General features: G+C 38.6%; 1 protein-coding gene across 1 annotated transcript in view; it reads right to left on the bottom strand.

Annotated features, from left to right (window-relative positions):
- SOBP (sine oculis binding protein homolog) overlaps nt 1–17,115 on the bottom strand; it is a 167,756-nt gene that overhangs the window by 134,701 nt on the left and 15,940 nt on the right. The window contains exon 3 of the mRNA XM_040474617.1: nt 16,841–17,026. Coding sequence (XP_040330551.1) covers nt 16,841–17,026 — 186 coding nt within the window. The remainder of the gene's footprint in view (nt 1–16,840; nt 17,027–17,115) is intronic.

The following is a 17,115-nucleotide window of genomic DNA, read 5'->3' as shown; positions in this document are numbered from 1 at the left end:
TGGACTTCTAAGGAAGTTTCCCTGGGATGTGTCGTTCTACTGCCCTATATCAGCACGGAAGCACGAGCACTTACATGTGGGTCATTAATTATCAGGCAAGTTTCTCCTCTTTCGCCCAGAATTGGGTCCTCCACTGCCAGGAGCTTTGTCTGTACTGGGCAGAAAGACAAGGCCTGCAGCCATGTGGCCAGTACTAGGTGTGCTGACCAATGCTTACTAGTCTTCAAAAAACTAATGTCCAAGAAACACCACCAGACTGAACAAAGATATCCATGGCCACAAAGTCCTGTGGTGTGTGCTACATGTATTCAATATAGAGAAGGTAACCCTTTTCCCGTAAGGTCCTATAGAGACAATAGCAGAAATGAGTAATAAGGCAATGGGAGAGTAATACTGCTCTTCACATACCGAATTCATGTTTACCAGGTGGCTGCCATGCACAAGGAGCTCAAGTAAAATCTTGTCCCCTATTCTTGAGCCTTGGGATATGACCCTGTGACCAATCCAGAGGCCCTGGGACAATGATGTTGCAATCATGGGTTTTCTCTCCACTGGACCTCTCTCCTACATGGCTGAAGTCCACTCGCTGAGCCCTAGAATCTAGCCGACAAATGTATGTGAATAGGGAGCAAGGTCAAAAAGTGTGCACCAGCAAATCCATCACTGATGGAAAAGAAATTCCAAGCCCCTGCCCTGCATAGAGGGGTATCGTCTCCCAAGAAATACAAATAGCAGCATGTTAGGACTAAAGGGTCAAGCTGCCTTACATAGGACATCAGAGCAAGAAAAGTATTGCCATCACCTACTATTTATCTGAAGGGCTCATTTCCTCTTCTGAAATCTGCCTGTCCCATTAATTACACTTAATGGGCGCCACAGTGGTTGACAAATCTCCCTAGAGGGGAAACTTTAATTGTAGACAAAAGATTCATTTATTTACTCAACTTTGTGCCAGGCACTATACTAGAAGCTGGAAATACACTGGCGAACAAGAAAAGATATGATCCCAGTCCTCACGAAGCTTCCCCATGGCTGCTCCCAGTGTAAAATGTCAAGGTGCAATAGACAAGGATCATGAAAAAGCCAAGCCTGCTCCCATGGCTCTATCACCACACAAAAGTCACAGGAGCCAGGTGTTTGTGGTAACCACAGAGAGGGATATAAGCAGCCCCAAAGGAGAGGAGGATAAGCAGCCCCAAAATGACTGACTAGCAGGCTAAGTCCCACCTCTCAGCATTTTGGGACAGCATACGGGGATGGGACTACCATCTTAGGGGAGGTGAATCAATGTGTTAGAGACTGGGAGGTCAAATAAATTTGTTAAAAGAACCGAGGTGAAGCTGCTGGAACATTGTCAATAATAATTTACTTTTCTCTTCACCTTCCCATCTTGAAATATTCATTGAGATTTCTTGAATGAGAGTAACCAATGGTTGAGGGACTCTTTAAAGGGATCCAATGACAATCCCTACTCAGGAATGTGATGAGACATCACATGCCAAAACAGCCCAGCTATAGGAAAGGTGGAGGAGGGCCACACCAACCAGAAATCTTTCAGAGTCTTCTCTTCTCTCTACACGCTCCCTTTGGGCTGATCAGCTATGTACTCCTGTGACTTCAGTTACCACCCGTAGGTGAAGGTTTCCAAATCAACACAGCTACCTCTCATGAGATGTAATTTCCAACTGCCTCCCAGCATCTAAACCTGTCATGTTCAAAGCTGCATACACACCCCTCTGCATTATCTGTCCTTCCTGTGTTTCCCATCTCAATTCCTGCCTCTACCATCCATGCAGTTACTTGCTAGCAGAACTATGGCATTTTTCCTGCTTCTTCCCTCCTTCCCACCCCCCACATTCTGATTATTCACCAAGTCCTCCTAAACATTTTTACATTATGCCTACATTTGTTCAATTCATTCATGCATGCATTCATTAATTCAATAAATATTTACCAAGTCTAATTATGTACCAGGCACTGTTGTAGGTGCCCATCCTCATGGAGTTTACCGCTGTCCATTCCAGTGAAGCCACCAATGCCTCTTGCCCTGCCATTCTGCAGGAGGCCTTCAGTCTCACTTCTGTCTAGTTCATTCCCTCTGCTCTGGATATGGGAAAATCTTGTGAAACACAAATCTTACCACTGCTCTAACCTGCTCAAAACCCTTCACTGGCATCCACTTCCCTCAAGAAGAAGCTTGAACTCTTCAGCATGACCTCAATGACCAGGCCAGCCTCAGCAGTTTGTCCACTCTCTGGGCTCTGGCATGTTTGACTTTTCTTGAGGTTCTCTCTCTACTCTGAGTCTTTCCATGTGCTGCTTCCTCACCCACAACCTCAAAATCCTTGGCTGATTCAGTCCTATTTCCCCTTCATATCTAATCTTAAACATCATCCTAGGGAGGGGGCTTTCTTGACCTCAAACCTGGTGAGATCCCACAGCACTCTGGACTTGATCATCACCAGACTTGATTGAGATTTCTTTTTAATGTCTCTTTCCTTCAGCAGACTAAGAGCCAATTAAGACAGGGACCATGTCTGGTTCACTAGAATGAAATGTCTGACTTTGGACCTCAGCCTAAGGAGCAGAAAAAGTAGAATCCTTACCAGGTGCACCCTGGGTGGTTGGATGCCCAGGGTTAGTGGGGGTCAGGTGAGGGGGGAAAGCCAAGTATACCATCTTTGGTAATCACACAGAACAAAGTTGCTTTAGTGGGAAACACCAGTGAAAAGCCCCAGAATAGAATGTGATCATTATTTCCACTCGCCTTGGCCAAGTCCATGAACTAAGTCTTCTCAATTTAACAGAAACTTTGAGAAGTCAGCATTGGGAATGTCCCTAGAATAACAAGAATTACCAACTTCACCATCACTTCTCTCTTAACCAAACTTTATTTATACTTTCAAATAATTAAGAGCAAACAGTTCAGTTGGGTCTAGGCTAATCCCAAAAACACAACCACCCTCTACAAGCAAGAGAAAATATAGATGATATTTCCTCCTGTTTCCTGTTAGCATCTTGGCTCCTTGCTGACCTAGGGGCAGGGTTTTCTGGAATCCTAACTAGGTCACACCCCTAGTTCCAGTCAGTGTCAGGAATCATAGGGGTGCATGACTTAGAACCCATGTTTAGAGGGTATCCCCACTTCAGAAGTGAGTTCTGGCCCTCATTCTGCCATTAATGCAACTCAGTGGCTTTGAGAAGGTCATTTAGCCTCTCCAGCCTAATTTTCTCACCTATAAACGTGAATTTAACAAGATCATCTCTGAGTTCCCTTCTAACTAAAATTCTAGGAGTCTAAATCTTTCAAAATTACAAGGTTAATTTAAAGGAGTACAGCCAGAGGATATTCTTTTTCCTTTCCTTTATTTCTTGGAGTCCTGACTTAATTTCTTCCCTTTTTATCCTTCCATATGGCTGCCACTGTTGTCCCCTGCCCTTACCACAAGAGCCTTAGAAAATTCTTTGACTGATGGGATAATTTTAGAAGTAGCCCTTTCTGAGTTCTCCAATATTTGCACCACCATAAATCTGGTACCCTCTTTTTACTCCTTTATTATATATTTATGCTTCACTTTAAAGGAACAAACATTAATGTCCATAAAATTTTAACTTTTCATATTCTTTTCCATTAATGTCTGATCTTTCACTGTGGACCTCCACGTACATGATATTTTATCCTGAGTTTCCCAGAAAACTCTGAGACAAAGATTTGCATGCAGCTGATTTATTGGACATGTGGTTCCAGAAAGGAGGAATGAAGGACACAGAGAAAGAACGTGGGGAGGAAGAAGAGCCAGTATAATGATGTGTTACTAAATTGGCCACCACTAAGGGAAAGTGGTATTCAATCATAAAGAACATTCTTTGGAGTTTGTGACATACTTTTCATAGCTATTCTCTCAGGGGACAAAAGAAGGAAGAATTTATTCATCAGCTCTCATGCCCCATTGACCCAGTGTGTTAATTCCCCTACATTTCGGGTTTGCACATGTGTGAATGAGACTGAAAGGATTTACATGATGCCCACACTGCCATATCGGAGAAGCCCTACAGCCAGAAGCTACAGACATATGCCATAAGTGTGAGCCAAGGCCCTTCCAGAATGTACAGGCCTAAGCTGTCAAAGTACCACAGCAATCACTGGATTAAGAGGTGGGGCCAAGAGGATCTGGAGAGGTCCCATATACATGGCTGTCATCACTGTAGAGCCTGCTTTCTCAACCATGGCACTATTGACATTTTCAGCCAGATTAATTCCTTGTAGTGGGGCTGTCCCATGCATTGTAGGATGTTTAGCAGCATGCCTGGCCTCTACTCCCTATATGCCCTCTCCCAGATGTGACAACCAGAATATCCCAATATTGCCAGTGTCCCCTGGAAGGCAAAGTTACACCTGATTAGAACTACTGGTGCAGGCTGTGAATATTGTAATTTTGTCACTCACCCAGTACCCCTTCATTTCTCTCTACATCATATCAAAAGCAGCTCTCAAGTAGACCACTATGAGAGATATTTACGTCTTATGCCTGTGATTTAACTTTTGGGCCTCACCATGATATACTTCATGTAAATAGATGATAATTCCTTAAAAATAAAGAATGATGAGATTTTTAAATAGTTGATTTGAGAAACCCATAAACAGACTAGATATAGAGGGAAAATGTTAAAATTGCATTCTAAGGCTTAGTTGCTTAAATCAAAAGGAATGAAAATAAGCAATTTTTTTAAAAAACCTAAGTCTCTAAGTCAAGGACTCATTATTTTTTGAGACAAGGATCTTTTTCCATCATTATGCATGTATGTGATATACATACAATTTCACATTCAACTCCAAGACCCACACTCACCCACCTAAGCCCATCCAAGGAACTCCTAGGAAACCATGTTAACTACTGTTGATGAACATTTGGATTGTTTCTAGTTTTAAGTTATTATGATTAAATGCTTCTATGAAGGTTCTTCTATATGTCTTTGTCTCATGTATACACACATCTGTGCTGAGAATATATCTAGGATGAAATTATTGGATAATAGGATACATATATATATGCTCAGCATTAGTTGATATTGGCAATCAGCTTTCAAGAGTGGTTATACTGACTTACACTCTCACCAGCAATGCTTGAGAGTTCCGGTTGCTCCGCATCCTCCCCAACACTTGGTATTGTCAGACTTTTTCATTTTAGCCATTGTAATGTTTATGTGCTGGTGTTTCACTATGATTTTAAATTTTATTTCCCTAATGACTAATGAGGTTGAACAACTTTTCATGTGTTTATACATCACTAGGTTATTTTCTTTGGTGAAGTTGGTTTATATTTTTTGCCCATTTTTCTATTAGGCAGTTTTCTTTTTTATTTATAGGGGTTCTTTATATATTATGACTATGAGTCTTTTGTGGGACATGCATTACAAACATCATCTCCCACTCAGTAATTTTTCATTCATTCTTTTAAAGATGTCTTTTAATCAACAGAAATTCTTATCTTTAATAGAATCTATTTAAGCAGTCTTTTTCTTTACGGTTAATGCTTTTAGTGTACAGTTTAAGAAATACTAGCCTACCCAAGATAATAAATGTGTTCTCCTAGGTGTTCTTTTACATGCTCTATAAGCTCTATTTTTTGGTCACATTTAGATCAACAATCCATCTAGAACTTACTTTTGTGAATGGTGTGAAGTAAATAATCAACATACTTTTTTTCCATAAGCACATTTACTGACAAGACTATCCTTTCCTCACTGTGCTACATTGTTATCTTTGTTGTTATTCACTGAATGTTTGTCTTTCCAAAATTCATGTTGAAGCCCTAACTCCTAATGTGATGTTATCTGGAGACTGGGCTTTTGAGAGTTAATTAGGGTTCGATGAGGTCATGAGGGTAGGGTCCTGATCTAATGGGACTAGTGACCTTCTGAGAAGAGACAACAGAGATCTTTCTATCTCTCTCTGCCACATCAGAGAAAAGGTGACCATCTGAAACCCACAGAGAGTTCTTATCAGATACTAAGCCTGATGACGCTGATCTTGGACTTGCATTCTCTAGAATTGTGAGAAAATAAATTTTGGTTGATTAAGCCACCCGGGCCATGGTATGTGGTTATAGTAACACAAGCTGATGAATATATTTGTCATAAATCCAAAATCTGTTTATATTTGTTTCTGAATTCCACTGTAATGATTTATTTGTCTATCCTTTTATCATTATCTCATTGTCTTTCTTTTAATGCAACACAAATCATTTATTATTGTTCACGGTTTCCGTGAGTCAGGTATTTGGGAGTAGTTTAGAGAAATTCTGGCTCAGAGTTGCTCATGAGGTTACAGCCAAATGTCTCTTGGGGCTGCAGTCATTAGAAGGCTTGAGTTGGGCTGGGGGACCCACTTCTATGGTGGCTCAACCACTAGGCTGCAAGTTGGTGCTGGCTGCTGGTGGGAGGCCCCCATTCCTGTCTGCATGAGCTCTTTCACAGGGCTGCTTGAGTTTCCTCATGCTCCCTCAAGAGTGAATAATCTGAGAGAACTAGGCAAAAACTGCAATTACCTTTTATGACAGCCTCAGAAGTCAGTCACACAAACCAGCCCTGATTTAATGTAGGAAAAAACTACCTGGAGACCAAGATCATTAGGGCCATTTTGGAAGCTGGCTTCCATAATTTCATTTGTCTGAAGTCCAAAAATAGGCCATAATAAACTATATTGCTTGGGGGACGGGGAGTGTACTTAGGTATTAAAACTATAGAAGAAAATAAGGCAATGGTTACCATAAAAGTGGTTACCTCTTAAAGGGAAGAAGTTGTGAGTGGAAAGGATCACTATTTGTCAAAGAATACATTTATATTTTATGCACTGTTCCAAAAAGCAACGTGTTTCATAATTGCAAGAAAAGATTAAAAAAAAAAAATTAAGCCAAAAGAGAATTGACATGAGAAAAACAAAGTGTTCTTTTCTCTTTTGTGCCTCAAATATAGATCAAAGGATTCCCAAAGACTAATCGGAAGTCTGGTCAAAAGAAGAATAACAACAGTACAATTAACAATAATAGTAATAAAATTAATTAATTAATTAATTAATTATTCTAGCCTTCTAATAATTGTTGAGATCTGGTAGTATAAGTCTTCCTTTTTCTTTTTTTTTTTTTCCAAGATTATCCTGGCTATACTTGCCCCTTTCCATCTCCATGTAAATATAAGAAGCAGCTTTATAATTTCCATAAAATTTTATGCCAGGATTATTATCTAAATTGAATACATACACCAATTTAGGAAAAATCTGCCTTTTTAGACTATTTAGTCTCCAGTCCATAAACATGGGATATCCCTCTATTGATTTAGGTCTTCTTTTGTTTCTCTGCAATATTTATAGTTCCCGATATAACAATTTTGCATACATTTTGTTAGGTTTTTTTCACCTGGGTATTTGACGGTTTGATGCTATTTTAAATGGTATTTAAAATTTTGTTTTTTAATATATTCTGGCTGGTATATAGAGATATAAGGGATTTGGGGTTATTGACAATGTTTAGAGACCTTGATAAATGTATTTGTTAATTACAAATTAACACATTGATGGAGAAGTTTACCAATACATTGATGGTTTATACACTGTTATAAACAAAATGCCATTTCTTCCTTTAAAACCTTATATTTTTGTTTCTTTTTCTTGCCAGATTCCATTACATGAATTCTAGTATAAAATTAAATAGAAGTGGTGATAGTGGTCATCTGTATCTTATTCTTGATTGCAAGAGGAAAGCCTGCAATATTTCACCATTAAATACAATTTTTGTGGGTGCCTGGGTGGTTCAGTCAGTTAAGCATCTGACTTCAGCTCAGGTCATGATCTCACCGTTCTTGAGTTCAAGCCCCGCATGGGGTTGACAGCTCGAAGCCTGAAGCCTGCTTCAGATTCTGTGTCTCCCTCTCTCTCTGCCTGTCCCCTGTTCACGCTCTGTCTCTCTCTCCCCACCCCCTCAAAGATAAATAAACATTAAAAAAAAATTAAATATGATTTTTGCTGTAGGTTTTCTTGTGGATACTTTTTGTCATATTAAGGATGTTCCATTCGGTTCTTACTTTGCCAAAAGTTATTATTAATTGTGTTAAATTTTATCACATTATGTTTCTGCATCTATTGAGAATATTGTATGAGGTTTTATTTTATTCTGTTAAGGTGATTAATTACATTAACCGATTATTTTTTAATGTTTATTTATTTATTTTGAGAGGGAGAGAGAGTGTGGGCAGGGGGGAGCAGAGAGGGAGAGAAACCCAAGCAGCCTCTGCACCATCAGCATAGAGCCCAACTCAGGGCTCGATCTCACGAACCACAAGGTCACGACCTGAGCCAAAATCAAAAGTCAGATGCTTAACTGACTGAGCTACCCAGGTGCCCCTTGACTGATATTTTAAACTTAAATCAATCTTGCATTCCTAGAAAAAAATCCAAATTAGTCATGATGTATTATCCTTTTGCATACATCACTGGATTTGGTTTCCCATGATTTTTTTGAGGATTGAATCAGTGTTCATGATGAACAGAAATTTTCCATTTTAATGTAACTCAATTACATTAAATTATCATTTTCTTTACTTCTAATGGCCTGTCATGTCATGGGATCAAAGTCAGGTTTGGATCATAAAATGAGTGAAAGTGTTTTGTTTTTTTTTTTCCTATTCTCTGGGAGAGTTTCTCTAATTTTGATTTTATTTTTTCCTCAAATTTTTGTTAGATTCTACCACTGAAGCTCTCTGTGTCTGGAATGTTCTTTGTAGAACGGATTTAATTATTTAATTTCAGCAATGGATGTAGGACTACTCAAGTTTTCTATTTCTCCTTATGATGCTTTTTTTGATAAATTAAATTGGACATAATGTGGCTTCTCTTTTGCAGAAATTCTGGGAATTTTTCCATTGATAATTACTTATGTGTAACATCAAAATTATTAGGTGTCATGACATATGGGTGATACAGTCTTTTTGTTTACTCACATTTCACACTTTTTTCTAGCAGTTTTTCTAAAATTTAAATCTATTATTTCAAGTCACTCTTCCAGAGTAAAAAATTAACAATCACTGATAGTTGTCGTAAACAGCATACATTTTCCATCAGACTTTTGGCTGCCATAATTACATATATAGGTGCGTTTTCTTTAAATATGTTCAATCAACTAACAAATACATATTATGGCATATTAAAACAGAGCCTCTCAAATCACAAAATCAGGAGGGCAATTCACTATACAAGTCACAAAATCAAGATTTTATAAATATAGACAAGATACAATTACCTACGCTAACTACAGCATCTTTAAGACAAGGAAACTGAGGCACAGAAAGGCAAAGTGACTTATCCAAGATTACAGAGCCAATAAATAGCAGAGCTGGCATTAACAACCCAGGTCTCTCGATTCTTGCTCTGGTAGTCCTTCCACCACATCATGCTACCATTCAAACCACATATTTGATTTGGCATTAAGAGTGCTCAAACATACATACTGGAATATTACTCAGTCATAAAAATGAATGAAATCTTGCTATTTGTGACAACATGAGGATATTGTGTTAAGTGAAATAAGTCAGACAGAAGAGAACGATAGATACCAAATGATTTCACTTACATGAGGAGTCTTAAAAAAATGAACAAACAACAACAAAAGAAACAGACTCATAAATACAGAGAACAAACTGGTGGTTGCCAGAAGGGAGGGGAGCAGGGGATGGGAAATAGGTGAAGAGGATTTATAGATACAAAGTTCCAGTTATAAAATAAATAAGTTGTGGGGATGAAAAGTACAGCACTGGAAATATAGTCAATAATACTGTAATAATTTTATACAGTAACAGATGGTTACTACAAAAAAAAAAAAAAGAATGATTGAACATACTGAAATTTGATTTCCACCTTTTCAAGAGCCCTCAATTTTATAAGGAAAGATAAAACAGGACCCAAATGATAATAGGTAACATTTTTAGACTTCATGTTGTATCTTCTGTTAATCACCTTGAATTTCAAATGGCTATCTTCTAGCATACATTATGTTTTAGATGCCATTTCTCCTCAACTGTGTGAATATAACAGTACCTGATTATCTCCCTGTACCCTTTCTGCTACTCCACTTTAACTGTCCTTCTACTGCACCATGCACCCTGAAAATGCTGTTAAAATACCTTTCAAAGTCAAAGTGGAATGATGTTTTTTGCTTTTTGAGGGTTTTGTGTGTGTGTGTGTGTGTGTGTGTGTGTGTGTGTGTGTGTGTGTGTGGTTTTTTTGTTTTTTGTTTTTTGTTTTTTTTGGAATGATGTTTTGATTATGTACCAAGTTCACTGTAAGTTCCTGGTGGTCAGGGGTGATGATACATATATTGGTATTATCTAGCACAATGTGAAGAACATTCAATAAACATGTAATTGACTGAAAGACTGACATATTTTTTTTTTGATAGTCCAGTGGCTATTAATATGGGTTAAGGAGACATCATGCCTAAGTTCAAATGTCAGTTCTGCCACTTATTACCTGTGTGACCTCAGGCAAGTTGCTCTGGGTCTCAGTTTCCTCATCTGTAAAACAAGGTTAATAATAGCATCCACACAGAGTTGTTCTGAAAATTAAATGAGATAATAATCTATTAGCACAATGCCTGGCCCATAGGAAGTGCTCAAAAAATACTAACCAAGATGAGATTATATCATTACGGTTATTAACTATTCCTATTCTTGCTATTCACCATAATTCCTCCTGTCCTTGTTCTAAGTCATTTGGAAAATTCTCCAAATCTAAGGGTTCAGTGAATATCTTTTCTTTTTGAGAAATGTATCTGGCACGTAAATAGTAAATCACCCAAATCCCATTAACTCTAGGTAATTTTATTCAATAATTATATTTTAAAAGTTGGACAAATAAATACATGGCAGAGCAATTTTGACTGAATCCTGTTTTCTCAATGGCTATTTGGAATACATCATTCATATGCAAGCCCCAAGAATATTGAATAACAGATAAAATAAATAATGATCATAATGCAAACCACATTCTGATTCCAACTTCCCTGCAAGTACAACTCCATGTACGAATTATAAGAGCCAAAAAGTAACATGCTTATTAACTGTGGGTTGCTCAGCTATATACACAGGGCTTAGCAGATCACGTGAATGTTTCCATATTCTCAGCTAAGCTAATGGTTCCTTAGAGCCCAGTTCTTATAACCCCTTAAGAATTTTAAGATTTGCCTGAAAAAATATATCATATTTCCATGACTATGACTGAACACAAATTTGGAAAGCTCACTGAAAGCAAACCATCCTGGAAGACAGGAAATGGTCATTGTTTTCAAAGAAAGTCAAGATGCTGCTGCACACAGGGAATCGAGCTCTTAGGAGCTTGATCTCATTTCCCTCCACATAAACCTGTGGATGCTGTGTGGACAGACCCTATCTTTCACTTCTCACATGAGTAGTGGGGAATAAGAATAAGGCCACTTACCATCTGAGGTAAAAGACATTTTATTCAAGACTGCCATACACATGCAGAAATATATTTCCTCCTCTTTTTACATTTAATTTCATTTTAAAGTATTCAGGGATTTAGAGGGATTCTGGACTTGTACTAGGCAAGTTGTAAGCCTCTGGGAAAGCCTGTCAAAAGACTCAGATTTAAAATGTCATTTCCTAGATACACAGTGTTTTCTGCAGCAGGGCTCAGTGAGACTTTCACTAGGAAAAGTTGCTGCATTTCATCTTTTCCTCATGAACAAAAACAATTACGCCAATAGTTGCATTGATTTTTTTTTTTTTAATTCTTAGGAGCAAAATGTCATGTCTGAGACTAGGGGATAAAAATCCTGGTTCAAGTCCCAACTTGACCTTCAGGTCAAGGACCTTCAAGTCCTTACTTTGACCAAGGTAGACAAGGGTAGGGGGAACCAAGCCTATCCACCCAATGCAGAGGACCGATGTCTGGTCAGTGGAGCGGAGTGCTATTACGTTTGAAAAGCAGTAAAGAGCAATATAAAGTCTTTATAAAAAATCTGTATTTAAAATCCATTTGAACAGCTGCACTTCAATAGTCAAACTAATGGGGGTGCAGGGCAGGTATACATATTTTGATGGGGACTCACTCCAGCACAGCCTTTGCAATCCGTGCTGTAAGTCCTTTACCGGCACAACCCTCTTTGAATGAAGTCCTGAAGGGTTGAACCCATATTAAAAATCTCTAATATGAGAAGAATTACAGCAAGGTTACAATATAATTAACCTGAGTTATCTTTCAAAATTCCTGCTGATATATATTCTGCCACTTCAGACTGTGTTCATGCTGTGATTTTTAAAATTAGCAAAGAAGGAGGTTTTCATATTCATTCAAACTAAAAGGATACAGGAATGTTTGCATAAAAAGAAAAAGTTGGTCAGTACTTTCTATTATTTCCTTATTCTTTTAACAGGTTTTTTTAAATGGCAGCTCTGTATAGCAAAGCCTTATTCTGTCCACTTCCTAGTCTGCGGAATAGTCTGCTAGTCTTATTTAAGGATCATGGTGACTCCTTTCACTGCTTGGAGGAAAAAAAAAAAAGCAAAATCAGGGCTATTATCCTGTGTTTATAACAAGTCTATTACCATAGTAACAACTGTGATGTCACAAACCCTACACCAGGGGCCAAATTCTGTCTCTAATGGGGGAAGGGCAGCTCAGCCTTGGAAATCAGACAAAATTGTGTACAAACATGTGTGGCCAAAGCAGGAACAATGCTTGCGGTAATCACCAAAGCATGGGGAGCTACTCTTCTCTGAAGAAAAGGGGAGCAGGCACAAAAAAGCAATTCCCCAGGGCCAGAAAAAAGCTGCACCCACACTTCTGTCCGCAGCTGTGCAAAAGGAGGGTGGAAATCCAAGCAAGTGTGGTATCACCATGTTCCCAATCACAAGTATTCCACTGGGCCCACCGGCTGCCAAACATGGATGGGATCCAGTGGTGAGCCCGCCCAAGCACATGAAACACACTCTGGAACTGGTGCCCGACCAGATGGAGCCCTCTGGTACCTCGGAGGGGAAGCAACTTGCCCCGTGATGGCAAGCACTTTAAAACCACACTGGGGTTTTACTCCTACTAGGTCAACCCAGTTCACAGAATCACAGATTCTCAGGTTCAGAGAAACTCATCAAGTCTCCCAAAAGATGTGGACTTTAAAAAATGACCTTTTACAGGAACATGTTGTATCCCCTGTCACTGAGGCGTCTGAAGTAGCAGAGTAAGAAGTACTCTTATTCTGATACAGTCTAAGGAAGTTTTGTACAAATATGCTGAAAAGGCAACTTTGTATTAAAAAGAATATTGAATCAGGAGTCAGAAGACATTGCTACCAGTCTTGGCTCAAGAATTTAGAAGTCTCCTGATCTTGAGCAAGCCATTTAACCTATCTGACCTTCAGTTCCTTATGTAACCATATCTAGCGTGCTATTTCCTGGGGTCATTGTAAAGATCAGATTAAATAAAATAATGAATGTGAATGAGCTTCATAAACTATAAGGGATTTCACCCAAACATAAGGTATTATTATTATTGGCATTTTCACATAGCCAGTTTATAGTAGAACAGGAATAATTTGAATGCTAACCATTATTTTCCTTCCAGAAATCCAAAACGTACACATGATCCTCGTCTTCCCTACCCCAAAAGGTGCACAGTTGCATGATACAGTCAATTTTAAATTATTTAGGGGCTTGGGGCGCCTGGGTGGCTCAGTCGGTTAAGCATCTGACTTCAGTTCAGGTCATGATCTCACAGTTCATGAGTTCGAGCCCTGTGTTGGGTTTTGTGCTGACAGCTTAGAGCCTGGAGCTTGCTTCAGATTCTCTCTCTCTCTCTCTCTCTCTCTCTCTCTCTCTTAAAAATAAATAAACGTTAAAAAAAAATAAATTATTCCAGGGTTGATTATAGAGGGACCTTTTATTTCTGGCCATTATGCCATTTATTACTTTCCCTTAGGAATACTATGTTAGCCTAGATACAGCTATAAAATTGACAGGAAATGTGCCTCAACTCAGTTACCTGTGTAACAATTCTGGTAAAAATTTTTAACAAAAGGAGAAACTGAAATGATTCATTAGATGGAAGTTTTGTGATAATCTGTGATAAACATGGATAACTTATCCATGGATAATGACTCACATCACTGTCAGTAAAGCTATGGTCAATTTCGGACAGGTTGGGACTAATCCAGCCAAGATACTAACATTCTCTCAGTGAACAACAAAGCGGCCTGTACTGTCTTATGTATGTGCAATAGGTATTTAAATATCAGTTCAGTTCATTCAGTTTTCAACAAATATTATTAGAGTACTACGATCTGCCAAAGCTCACCACATACCCTGAAAACCCCACTCTCTTCCTGTCCATGTTGCTGTCCCTCATGATATTACACAAAAGACATTGGCAAAGCTCATGGCCTCACTCTTAGAAACTCTATTCACCTTCCTATTATCATGAGGCTTTTGCCAATCTTACCCTAGTGCAAAAATCAGCAACCTGTTGTCCTGGGGCCAAACCCTCCCTGCTGTCTTTTTTGTAAATGAAATTTTATTAGAACATAAACACGGCCATTTGTTTATATATTATCTGTGGCTGCTTTCCTGCTACAACAGCAGAGTTCAGTAGCTGTGATACAGCTGTGAGACAGCATAGCCCAAAGCCTAAAATACTATCTGGCCCTTTACAGGAAAAGTTTGTGGACCCCTGTACTATATAATATGACTAAATCAAAATTCATCTCTCCTGTAAGTGTTTCTGTGTAGGGATTAATGGAGAAAACCCCTTGAAAGCAGAGATCCTTTCTGTATTCTCTGTCTTGTCATATAGAACCCAGGAGAAGCACAGAGTCAAGGTTTGGAGCAGATACAGAAAATTAAACACGTCCTCCCCTACATTTTGTTTTCAACAGATGAGTGCTTTGGAGTTGCATGAAGACAGCATAAAACCACTGGTGTTCGGTTACTCTGGCTTCCAATTCCTCCAAGTTCCTATGTCTAAGACTTCCAAGGCTCAATTTTTGGCCTGTATCCTTTTGCATATTTATTTCCTGATCTGATGTGGAATTAGAGTTAAATGGGAGCTGTGTGCTTGAATTCCACGTGGCTGGCTCAGCAGGAAACTCCAGGGCAGGTTTTTTGGCATGCCAAACTCATGTTAGCCTCAGCTATGTTAATTTCTAAAGCTGTTTGCTTTGCTCAAATAAATCTTAGAGGGGAATTTGCATTTGGATGCACACCTTTTTATGCACAAATTATGTGCATGATAATTCTAGGGCAGACCAAGGACTGAAAAAAAAAAGAGGCATGGTGTTTACTGAATGGCTTTCGTGTGGCAGGTACTATGCTAGGTGCTTTACATATATTTTCTCATCTCATGGCCACAATAATACCATAGGATGAAACTGTGATCCCCATTTTACAGATGGAGAAACTGAGGAGAAGAGAACTCATTTAATGTGTGCATGTTCACAGAGCTGGCAAGTGACAAAGCCTAGACTTGAGCCCAATCTGTCTAAATCTGAAGCCAGGGTTCTTTCCACTTAGACACACTGCCTTAATGATACTCTTTATCATCACCTCTTACTGAAGCCACTGGACACACATTCGAATATGAACCCTACATTTACAAAATCAGTCACCCCCTCCTTTCCAGTAGCCTATGCAAAGTATGTTTTTGGCCCTTGGGAGATACACCTGGGCCCCTCTGCATCAGAAAACAATCAACCAAAGGAGACTAGGGGCATTAAAAAGGTAAATTCTATATGATACACAAATTATGTTAGTAATTAGCAAACACAATTTCAAGTGATTTTGACAGATAAATGGATTTCAAGGACATATCTGAGGGCCTCAATTTTAAAGGACACTTTTACTACTAAAATGTAGTAAGCTAAGGAAGAGAATGTGCCCATACTATGAAAGAAAATGTTAGTAACACTTAGAATATGGTACAAAAATATCTACAACATAAGCCTAGGAATTTATATCTACAAATATCCTCACTGTTTATGAAAACAATTGCACACCTATCTCCCCTAAAAAAAAATGCAAACATTCTCTTCCGTAAGTTATGCTAAGTACTGCCATCAAAACTCACTGTTTATCATTGTTCAACTCAATATACAGAAAAATAGTAAGTCTAGCAATTAAGCATTCTAGCATAATTCCAACATTTCACAGCAAGCCAGATACAATGCTACTGAACTTCTTTCTCTGCATGGAACATGGCTGTAACCTAGCTTGCAACATCATACAATGCTCAGTCCTTTGCCATCCAGCTTCATACACTGCCATCTGGTTTTCTGGAAATATTAAAGAACTGATTACATTTTCATGCAAGTAAAATTCAGACATCCATTTTTCTTTAACGCTCTCAAAGAGAGTTTTCCAGGAATTAGAAAGAATCTGTGGCAAAGATGGATAATCTAGGTTGTTTCTGAAGTGGATTTAGAAGGGTGGCCCTCTGGGGAGAGCTTGCCCTCACAACACTACCACCCAGGTCAGCCAGTCAGTATATAAAATTATTTCACCTTTCTTTTTTTATTTTGTAACAGATTATTTCAGAGAAGGAAAATAACTTTTCTGTAGCCAGTGGCAGGAAATATTCATTCAGTTAAAAGGAGATTGGGGGAATTTGCCTAAGTTTGCCTAACAGAGCAATACTCCTGTAAATAATACATGCACTAGTATCTCTTGTCACAAAATTCCTAAAACAGTCTTTTCCAAAGTTAACTTGAGCATTTAATAATGACTTATAAGATAATGACAACTACTTTCTGAGTCGTTCTCCTTGGAAACCCCAGTAGTGACTTACCTGCTGGTGGCTTTATGAAGGGTGGAGGGATTAAAGGTACAATAATGGGCACATTGCCATGATCCTTGGACCCTGCAGGTGAGTCACTGAGTCCATTTCCTGTGGCAAGCCCTGAATAGCCTGTGCTTATATTGTATGGTGAAATAACACTGTCCTCAGGTAATTTTGGTTTTGGCAAAGAATTTTCTGTAAAAGAAAAGAAAATCATGTTCAATGTAACAAAAGGACTTGTTTTCCTTATGACCACATTTTCTCAAGCAAAATGGCTATGGATA

This window comes from Herpailurus yagouaroundi, unplaced genomic scaffold (genome assembly GCF_014898765.1).
Source record: "Herpailurus yagouaroundi ecotype Mexico unplaced genomic scaffold, PumYag 139, whole genome shotgun sequence".
NCBI classification, from domain to species: Eukaryota; Metazoa; Chordata; class Mammalia; order Carnivora; family Felidae; genus Herpailurus; species Herpailurus yagouaroundi.
This window is presented reverse-complemented; position numbering and strand designations above follow the sequence as displayed.